The sequence below is a fragment of the Nerophis ophidion genome, linkage group LG14 (genome assembly GCF_033978795.1).
Source record: "Nerophis ophidion isolate RoL-2023_Sa linkage group LG14, RoL_Noph_v1.0, whole genome shotgun sequence".
Taxonomy (NCBI): Eukaryota; Metazoa; Chordata; class Actinopteri; order Syngnathiformes; family Syngnathidae; genus Nerophis; species Nerophis ophidion.
Genome location: NC_084624.1, coordinates 1932069 through 1943080, shown reverse-complemented (window position 1 = coordinate 1943080; position 11012 = coordinate 1932069). Strand labels below are relative to the sequence as shown.

The 11012-nt window shown below is 41.1% G+C and overlaps 1 protein-coding gene across 1 annotated transcript; it reads right to left on the bottom strand.

Moving 5' to 3' along the window:
* Positions 1–1273: 1273 nt before the first annotated feature.
* apoda.1 (apolipoprotein Da, duplicate 1) lies at positions 1274–3265 on the bottom strand. Its single transcript, XM_061921107.1, has 4 exons — positions 3098–3265; positions 2899–3020; positions 1630–1715; positions 1274–1549 (listed from the first exon to the last, which is right to left on the bottom strand). The coding sequence occupies exons 1-4, from the start codon at positions 3260–3262 to the stop codon at positions 1320–1322; spliced, it is 603 nt and encodes a 200-aa protein (XP_061777091.1). The 5' UTR covers positions 3263–3265; the 3' UTR covers positions 1274–1319.
* Positions 3266–11012: the final 7747 nt, after the last annotated feature.

The following is an 11012-nucleotide window of genomic DNA, read 5'->3' as shown; positions in this document are numbered from 1 at the left end:
GGTCTCACTGGGACCTACATTTTGATAATTGGCATCTTTCAGTTAAAATCAACAGGAAGTTGGCAATCACCCCTTCAAAATAAAAGTTTTGTAAAAAGCCGTCACCTTTTTCCAGACAAAACTGCTTGTAACTTCCGTTAGGAATGTCGTAGGGACATGAAACAAAAACCTCTATGTAGGTCTGACTTAGACCTACATTTCCATTAAACACTTCTATATCTAAAGTCAACAGGAAGTTGACAAAAACCCCTTCAAAACAAAATATTTGCAAAAAATGCCTTTTTTGCCTCTTTGAACTGATATTTGACCCCCTTAAAATGCTTCAAAGTGCCAGTTAAAGCTATACTATGCCAAGCGAAAGCCATTTATCAACAACATCCAGAAACACCAATCTGTAATTTGACCCCCTTAACATGCTTCAAAACTCACCAAATTTTACACACACATCAGGACTGGTGAAAATTGCCATCCAATAAAAAAACAAACCCCAAAAATGAAAATTGTGCTCTAGCTCCCCCTAGGAAAAATAACTGACAAAACTGCTTGTAAATTCTGTTAGGAATGTCATAGAGTGATGAAACAAAAACTTCTATGGAGGTCTGATTAAGATCGGGACTCGGGACACGGCGGCGGCGGCGGCGGCCAACGGCGGACCCGACCAACGCTGCTTGCAGCTTTAATTCTGTTTGTAGTACCTATGTGCCAGTATTTCTGTTATTAGTTTGTTTTTGTAATTAGGAATAAATCATTCCTACCTTAACGCTGTGTTCCATCTCCGCTGCACCACGAGAATGCAAACACAGGCCAGAATGCCACCCAAACGTCACACTAAACACAGTTTTGTTTGCATATTTAAAGTATATATATGAGAAATACTTGACTTGGTGAATTCTAGCTGTAAATATACTCCTCCCTACTTTACCACACCCCCAACCCCTGAAATTGGAGGTATCAAGGTTGGCAAGTATGTGAAAAACTCAACCAGAAACTGGAGTTAAAGCATAAATAGTTCCGCTGTGTCATCCACAGTAAATTATATTCTGTTTAGAAACCTCAATTCAAAGCTGCATGATACCACTGAGATGCGAAGTTGACAAGGACTGGATAAATGGTTCCTCACTTTTAAGTCACATTTTAGGTCTTCAGTTTATGCAATTATAGAATATAACGTCTCTATTAGGATTAACTGAAACAGCAAAGCTGTACATTAAAATGTAAATTCCTGCAGGTGTAATAGAATGTTTTTAAAGCTCATTTCAATCCATACAAGAAACATTTTCCTTCAATTTTAAGCCATTTCAACTATTTAATATTGCCCGTCACTCATCGCAGCCTCTCTGATTGGTGGCAATCATGCGGGTCACGTCGATGTTTTTGCTGGCAAACGTCTCCTTGGCCTTGTCGACGGCCGACTCCGGCAGGGTTCGCGTCCGCGCCAGGATCCAGGCGAAGTCCAGATGGAAGACCCTCAGGACGTCCGTGCAGGAGTAGACAACGGCCGTGTTGACGTAGTCCGTGGACAGGATCCAGTAGGGGGAGTAGGGCAGCACTGTTTAGAGAGACAAAACAAAAAAAGGGTGCTAGAAGGATAGCATCTTTCTACAAGCGACTGAAAAAGTTCTATCTTACCGTAGGAGAAGCTTATTCCAAGCTTGGCAGGATGCATCTGATCCTCTATGACACCGGTGCCTTCAATCGTCCTCAGCGTACCTTTTCTGTTCAAGATAAGTCAGCTCACATTTCAGAAAAAAAAAATTAAATGTACATTCGCAAACTGTAGTGGAATTTCTGACCTTTATACAATATTTTGTGTCTGTTTTAGTCCGAAAAGAAAGTCTATCTAAAAGCCTCTGAGTCACTGGAATAGCAAATGTAGAAAAGTTGAATTTGTGGTCGCTCTAACCATTCTACAAAATGTTTTGATTGACTAAGGGATCCAAGGTTGTGGCGGAGCAAGCAGTTGCAAAACAACGGGACCTTGACACATGAGGGAAACATAAAAAGCCAGTAGACCAATATTATGATCCTCTATGACACCGGTGCCTTCAATCGTCCTCAGCGTGCCTTTTCTGTTCAAGATAAGTCAGCTCACATTTCAGAAAAAAAAATAAAATGTACATTCGCAAACTGTACTGGAATTTCTGACCTTTATACAATATTTTGTGTCTGTTTTAGTCCGAAAAGAAAGTCTATCTATAAGCCTCTGAATCACTGGAAGAGCAAATGTAGAAAAGTTGAATTTGTGGTCGCTCTAACCATTCTACAAAATGTTTTGATTGACTAAGGGATCCAAGGTTGTGGCGGGGCAAGCAGTTGCAAAACAACGGGACCTTGACACAAGAGGGAAACATAAAAAGCCAGTAGACCAATATTATGATCCCCTATGATGCCGGTGCCTTCAATCGTCCTCAGCGTACCTTTTCTGCTCAAGATAAGTCAGCTCACATTTCAGAAAAATAAAATAAAATGTACATTCGCAAACTGTAGTGGGATTTCTGACCTTTATACAATATTTTGTGTCTGTTTTAGTCCAAAAAGAAAGTCTAAAAGCCTCTGAATCACTGGAAGAGCAAATGTAGAAAAGTTGAATTTGTGGTCGCTCTAACCATTCTACAAAATGTTTTGATTGACTAAGGGATCCAAGGTTGTTGCGGAGCAAGCAGTTGCAAAAACCAAGGGACCTTGACACATGAGGGAAACATAAAAAGCCAGTAGACCAATATGATTCGTATGATTTCGATCATCCACGTCTCTCTGGAGGACGTGGTCTGTCTGCATGGGCATTTCAAGCCAACTTGTACTTTTTGATATTGGGTAAAAAAAAAAACTTTTGTACTAAAACCACTTTGTTTGCAGTTTAAGCTTCGGACAATCCACCACAAAACCCTCCAGACTCACTGTATTTGCGAGCTGACCACTCGGAACGAGTTGTTGGTCTTGAAAGTGAAGTTGGACTCCATGCAGCCACCCTTTTCAAACTGAGTCGGCAGTCTTCCGATCTCAAACCACCTGCCCATGAACTGCCGGGAGATAGAAACAAAGTTATGAAACAGTGCACACTCATCTACAATATGTTTCAAGAAAATAGCTGCTCTACCAGTTTGAGGTTGAAGGAGGCCTGGACGTCCGGTTCTGGACACGATCCCCAGTGGGGCACCTGAGCTCCCACCAGAGGGACGATGAACGCCACCAGCATTAAAGAAATAGCCATCGTCAGATTGGCCTTCAGTGCCTGCAGACATGATCCATTAAACCCCCACATGACTTTGAAATCAAGTACAAGTGAAGTAATTATATTTATATAGCCCTTTTCTCTAGCAACTCAAAGCACTTTTACATAGTGAACCCCAATAGCTGGGTTACCATGAATTGATTAACGTGGACCCCGACTTAAACAAGTTGAAAAACTTATTCGGGTGTTACCATTTAGTGGTCAATTGTACGGAATATGTACTGTGCAATCTACTAATAAAAGTATCAATCAATCAATCAGTTATATTTAAAAGCAGTGTGGGTGGCACTGGGAGCAGGTGGGTAAATGGTCTTGCTCAAAGGACACAACGGCAGTGACTGGGTTGGCATAAGTGGGGATCGAACCTGGAACCCTCAAGTTGCTGGTACAGCCATTCTACCAACATAGCTATAGTAGTAGTGGCTTTCAGTAGGCCTTTAAACATGCTTCACTGATGAGTATTTGGCCAACGCCGTTTTGTCCTACTAATTTTGGCGGTCCTTGAACTCACCGTGGTTTGTTTACATGTACAACTTTCTCCGACGTTTTAGGACGTGATTTATGCCCCTTCTTTTTCTGTCTCACTTTGTCCACCAAACTTACGTTGTGTGTGAATGCACAAAGGTGAGTTTTGTTGATGTTATTGACTTATGTAAAGTGCTAGTCGGACTTATTCGGTCACTGCAAGCTAATCGATGCTAACATGCTATTTAGGCTAGCTGTATGTACATATTGCATCCTAATTGCTAATTTTTAGCTATATTTGAGCTCATTTAGTTTCATTTAAGTCCTCTTAATTCAATGTATACCTCTTGACACACTATCTGTATGTAATATGGCTTTTAAAATGTGTTTTGGTATTTTTGGTCCAATTTGGCTCAACATGTTGGGTTGTTGACCCCTGCCCTAGGGGAATCTGGGTAACATGGCACACTATATGCCATCCTAGTCACTTCCGTTGTGTCCTTGGGCAAGACACTTTACCCACCTGCTCCCAGTGCCACCCACACTGGTTTAAATGTAACTTAGATATTGTATTTCACTATGTAAAAGTGCTTTGAGTCACTAGAGAACAGCGCTATATAAATAAGACTTGGACTTCCTTTTTATTGTCATTCAAATTTGAGCTTTACAGTACAAAGAATGACATTTTTTGCATTAGCTCATGGTAGTGCAGGATAAAAGACCTCCTGGCTGCTGCTTATAACAGAGCGACAGATGATTAGATAACAAGGCCCACCTGGGCCATCCACGCCTGTTGCTGATTTCAAGGCCGATCCTGGCAACACCCCGCTTCGCTGCAGGCCCGCAGGCCACGCCCCCTCCACATTTAGCTTCAGAATAACAATATTATTACAAATAATAAGAGACATATTATACTCTAGAAATGTTGGTCTTACTTAAAAATGCACGCGTTTAGTTGTGTTCAGTGTTAAAAAAATATTATATGGCTCTTAAGTAAATACATTCTAAAATATTTGGCTTCTTGGCTCTTTCAGTCAAAAAGGTTCCCGACCCCTGTTTTAACGGGAACTAAATGCGATATCTGAAAAGGGTAAAAATGATTTCCAAAGCAGGACCCCCACCCAGACATACCATACTAGTAGTACACAGCTCATGAAAAACAATATTTGTTGTTCTTGTCATTATAAGTGGGCCAAAACACTTATATTAGAAAATAATCACATGGAAGTGACTGCTGTCATTTGATTATAATAATAAGAAATGTCACTTGTTATTTAGTCAGGTTTGGGACAGGTGTGCTACAGGTGTGGCCACAGTGTGCACGTCTGATGTTGCTCACATGTGCTCCACTGAATGCTTAAAGGGGAACATTATCACAATTTCAAAAGGGTTAAAAACAACCAAAATCAGTTCCCAGTGGCTTATTGTATTTTTTGAAGTTTTTTTCAACATTTTACCGGTCTCGGAATATCCCTAAATAAAGCTTTAAAGTGCCTTATTTTCACTATCTTCGAAACCATTATCCATTTCCCTGTGACGTCATACAGTGCTGCCAATGTAAACAAACAATGGGAATACCACAACAAGATATAGCGACATTAGCTCGGATTCAGACTCGGATTTCAGCGACTTAAGCGATTCAACAGATTACGCATTTATTGAAACAGATGGTTGGAGTATGAAAGTATTGAAGAAGAAACTGAAGCTATTGAGCGAATAACTATTGACGCTATTCATAGCCATAGCATGGCCGAATAGCTGCGTTAGCATCGCCGGTAAAATGTGCGGACCAAACGATCAGGACTTTCGCATCTTTTGACACTGGAGCAACTTAAATCCGTCAATTGGTAAGTGTTTGTTTCGCATTAAATGTGGGTGGAAGGAAACGTAATATAGTTGCGAATGCATCTACAGGTTATCCATACATCTCTGTGCCATGTCTGCTTTAGCACCGCCGGTAAATAGCATGTTAGCGTCGATTAGCGTAGCATGTTAGCATCGATTAGCGCAGCATGTTAGCATCGATTAGCTGTCAGTCAACATCAACAAAACTCACCTTTGTGATTTCGTTGACTATCGTTGCAAATGCATCTGCAGGTTATCCATACATCACTGTGCCATGTCTGCTTTAGCACCGGGAGTAAATAGCATGTTAGCGTCAATTAGCGTAGCATGTTAGCATCGATTAGCTGGCAGTCATGCCGCGACCAAATATGTCTGATTAGCACATAAGTCAACAACATCAACAAAACTCACCTTTGTGATTTCGTTGACTTTATCGTTGCAAATGCATCTGCAGGTTATCCATACATCTCTGTGCCATGTCTGCTTTAGCACCGCCGGTAAATAGCATGTTAGCGTCGATTAGCGTAGCATGTTAGCATCGATTAGCGCAGCATGTTAGCATCGATTAGCTGTCAGTCAACATCAACAAAACTCACCTTTGTGATTTCGTTGACTATCGTTGCAAATGCATCTGCAGGTTATCCATACATCACTGTGCCATGTCTGCTTTAGCACCGGCAGTAAATAGCATGTTAGCGTCAAGTAGCTTAGCATGTTAGCATCGATTAGCTGGCAGTCATGCCGCGACCAAATATGTCTGATTAGCACATAAGTCAACAACATCAACAAAACTCACCTTTGTGATTACGTTGACTTTATCGTTGCAAATGCATCTGCAGGTTATCCATACATCCCTGTGCCATGTCTGCTTTAGCACCGCCGGTAAATAGCATGTTAGCGTCGATTAGCGTAGCATGTTAGCATCGATTAGCTGGCAGTCACGCCGCGACCAAATATGTCTGATTAGCACATAAGTCAACAACATCGACAAAACTCACCTTTGTGATTACGTTGACTTTATCATTGCAAATGCATCTGCAGGTTATCCGTACATCTCTGTGCCATGTCTGCCGGTAAAATGTGGAGACACTCCGGCCCATTCAATGGGGGTCTGGCGGCAGACACTTTGGCATCTTCGGGCCAGTGGTGCAACTTGAATCCCTCCCTGTTAGTGTTGTCACACCCTCCGACAACACACCGTCGAGGCATGATGTCTCCGAGGTTCCAAAAAATAGTCGAAAAAACGGAAAATAAAAGAGCTGAGACCCAATGTTTACAATGTGTTGAAAATGAAAATGGCGGCTGTATTACCTCGGCGACCTGATAGACAGAAAGGCGTTTAATTCGCCAAAATTCCCCCATTTAGAGTTCGGAAATCGGTTAAAAAAATATATGGTCTTTTTTTCTGCACCATCAAGGTATATATTGACGCTTACATAGATCTGGTGATAATGTTCCCCTTTAAGAAGTTTTTGCGTTTGCTCACACACATGAAAAATTAGAGGGAACATTGCCCACACCCCTTGCAGCACTAACTCTTCTGGGGCACTACAATATACACCCCAGCTTCCACCAAACCCCGCCCCCTCCCAACCCCGCCCACCTCACCGAATTCAGATGACTACTTCTACTTTTGATTCTCATTACTCCTACTCGAGTACAATGTCTGGCTACTCCACCCACCTCTGCTAATTAGTGACCTAAATTTGAACTTTGACCCGGTTTACCCCTTTAAATCTTTTTAATAGGCTTTTCATGTGCAGCATGAGAAAAGCAGGTCACGACGATGAAAGCCTAGTTCATTTCCTGTGCGGCGATCGAGTTAGGTTATATAAGGCGCCGCCCGGTTTTGTTTGCCGCTGCTGCGGATCACACATGAACAAGAGGAGTGACGATGTCACTCAGCATCGTCTCGCCCACCTGACCGTGCACACCCACCCCGGGCACCGCCTGCTGTTCCACCTGGAGGCTGACCTCGTTTGGTGAAGCACCAGATGCGTGCGCACGGAAGAAAGTGCACACCAATGTTGCACACATGACTGAAGGCAGCATGAAGACACGACTCACCCAGGTTGAATGTACTGAAAAGACGACACTTCGTTGGTGGCTGTTGGCACGCAGAGACGGTAGGCGACGTGCAGGTAAAAGCCTGGCGTAAAAAGCCTGGCGTAAAAAGCCAGCGAGTGCTGTGTCTGCTAATTGTCAATCAGGGGCAGGAGTGTAGCTCAGTGCTCCAACAGGAAGTGGAAGAAAAAAAGCAGATGACAGGAATAAACACGGGAAAATACGGTCATCAACAAAGTGAAACCACTGCACTGCAAAAACTGAAATCTCAGTAAGATTAAATATCTCAAATAAGGGTGATATTTGCTTATTTTCTGTCTGGTACGAAAATTCTTCTCACTTAGCAGATTTTATGTTAGAGCAGGGGTGTCAAACTCATTTTAGATCCGGGGCCACATGGAGGAAAATCTACTCCCAAGTGGGCCGGACTGGTAAAATCACAACAGGATCACTTAAAAATAAAGACAACTTCAGATTGTTTTCTTTGTTTAAAAAACATAAAACAAGCACTTTTTGAAATTGGTTATTTTTACTCTTACATGTTGCGGTTAGTAGTATTCCATCTTTATTTGTCGTTATTTATATTTTCTGAATAAATTTGTGTTGTTTTTCAATCTATCGAGATTTTAAAAAAAAGATCAAAATCAAATTACAGTATGTTATTTATGTAGTTTGATCATTTCTTTCGACTGATTTACTAACATCATTGTGAGGGGAAGTCTAGTCGGCGCTGCTTGCAGGAGGAAAAGTCACCGCCGCTGTCCATGCTAGTGAGGACGGGCACCATCGGGCAGGGCATGTGCTGACGGCGAGACACAGCTGGCAGGTGATTAGATTTCACAGGTGGTACGTGTTAATCTAATCATCTGTTGTCTTTAACGGAGCAGAGGTGGAAGGGGGTTACGGACGTGGCTGAAAAGTCACGGTCTAGAAGAGAAAACCGTTGTTGGAAAGAAAACATTTTGATTAAAATCTTGTTGAACCTGCACGCTGGGCTCTTGTGCCGTGTCTGCAGTGCAGCTGCTGGGAGGCGACTTCCACAATCGTGTGGTTTATTTTGTAAATATGTAGCATCATCTACAAAGATACAAATAATTGCTATTGCGACATCCAGTGGACACATTGAGAACAGCTGTTTCTTTCATTGAAAATTTTTTGGTTAATTTTTTATACTTAGCAAACTCGTCCCGCGGGCCGGATAAAACATGTCCACGGGCCTGATCCGGCCGTCGAGCCGTACGTTTAACACCCCTGTGTTAGAGTGTTTTACTTGTTTTAAGGGTTTTGGTCCTAAATGATCTCAGTAAGATATTGCAGCTTGTTGTTGAGATTTGATGACCTATATTGAGTAAAACATGCTTGGAAGTAGAATATCAACTGATGCAAAGCTTTGTCATCAGCACTCACAAATATAAAACTACTTTCTTAAAGTAATAATTTCTTACTTCAAGCATGAAAAAAAATCATTATGTCAAGATAATGGCACTAGTATTTACTTAATTTAAGAATATTTTTCAACACATTGAGCAAAAAGGTCTCATTTGTTTTCCACCAAGAAAAGTGCACTTGTTACTAGTGAAAATATACCTTTTTAAATGTATTTTTGGGTTAATTGAGTTTAGCTAATTTTACTTGTTTTAGAAAGTCTGGACAAGCCCAATTTTCTTGCTCTATTGGCAAATCATTTTGCTTAGTTCAAATAAAATACCCCTCATTTTTATTTTTTTCTTGTTTTTGAACACTGACTTTATGCAGTGTGGTTTCATTTTGATATTTTCAGTATTTTGATGACGAGTGGATGAGCAAGTCTTTAGATGGACTATATACAGTTTTGTGCCTGATTTGAACTCACCCAAGTTTCTAAGTAACACAAAGGAAAAAATTGGGGGTTGTCGTGTGACGGGATGACTCGCCCCCATGTCAGGTAAACTGGCTGATCATTTTAAATCCATTCAACAATTATAAAGATTTAATAGTGTGTCACATGATACAATTCAACTGTTTATACTGTATTTATTCAATTCATTCATAGAAAACAAGCTATAAGGATATCACTGTAAGGCTTTTATAATTGTCGTGGCAATAAATGTCACTGATTTTGCATGACTGTTTACACCAGGCCGTGCTTTATGTTGCGTTTTGTTAGGGTTCTTCTTGTCTGGTTCGTCCCTGACAGTTTGTTTAGGTTTTAGTTTTTTCCTCTGCATTTGTCTTTGTTTCCTCTGTGTGTGTAGTATTTCCTGTCAGCGCTCTTATTTTGTCTGTTTCCTGTGTTTCTCCCCGCGCGCTGTTTCCCCTTAGCTGTGGCTGATTGGCACCTGGCCACACCTGGTGTCAATCAGCCCGCTCCTGTTTTAACCTGCCTTCCCATCCAGTCTGGGCTGAATTATTGTCGTTGCTACCTGTCGTGTCATGTTGTGTTGTGCCAGTTTCCAGTTTTGTTTGTTCATAGCCAAGTTTGTTTTCCACCTTGTGGGCGCTTTTTGTTTGTACCCTTTTGTTCGGTTTTTGTCTTAATGTTTTATTAAATCATGTTTACCTGCAAAATGCCTGCCTCCTTCTCTCCATCTTGGGGTTTGTCACAAACTAACTCTGACACTTCTGTGTTTAGTGCGTGTTCCTGTCCTTTGCTTTTATTTTGGCGGCTCTTCCGGGTTTTTTTTGGGTGTTTTCCCATGACCACCTCACTCTGTCCTGGAGCATTTCCCCTCACCTGTTTTCTGTTTGCAAATAAGACTGTTTAAGTTGATCATTTTGCTACCTTTGTTGTCGGGACCATACTTGCCAATCAATAATTTCAAATATTTCCTACATATATATATATATATATATATATATATATATATATATACAAGCGGTAGAAAATGGATGGATGGATGGATATATATATATATATATATATATATATATATATATATATATATATATATATATAAAAAAAAATATATATATATATATAAACAAGTAATACGTTCATGAATGAGTACATCCGTTCGGCCACCGTGTTCACTGGAAAGTTTGATGTACAAAATTTGCAGGCAGCATACCACTTCCCCTTCGAGCTGTCCTGGATGAACTGAAATTATTTTTTCCGATCATTTTGGAACTTGCAAGCGTACTTCTTCTTCTTACGCGTCGTCGCCATGTCTCTTCTTCATTCTTCTGCTGTTATGTTTTTGGACATTACTACTTGCCGTAGTTTTGAAGCAATGCAAGGTGGGAATCTGGATGTTGTGTGTCAGTGTATTAACGTGCCGGCAGGAATAAACACACGCTGAGAAATAGCTCCGTGCCTGCCTACTTTTTGGGTTATTGATAAAACTATGGATAACGGAGACATATATAATAGTCTCCTTTTCAGGTGAGAGAGGACGCTAAAGGCAGTACCTTTGAGGCACGGCCCCAA

Bases quoted from the DNA above. Each gene is read 5' to 3' on its own strand.
- apoda.1 (XM_061921107.1), bottom strand. From the start codon at position 3,262: ATGTGGGGGTTTAATGGATCATGTCTGCAGGCACTGAAGGCCAATCTG. The intron at 3,021-3,097 runs GTAGAGCAGCTA...ATCTCCCGGCAG, and splicing joins CCTCCTTCAACCTCAAACTG to TTCATGGGCAGGTGGTTTGA. The intron at 1,550-1,629 runs GTAAGATAGAAC...CTCTCTAAACAG, and splicing joins TGGAATAAGCTTCTCCTACG to TGCTGCCCTACTCCCCCTAC.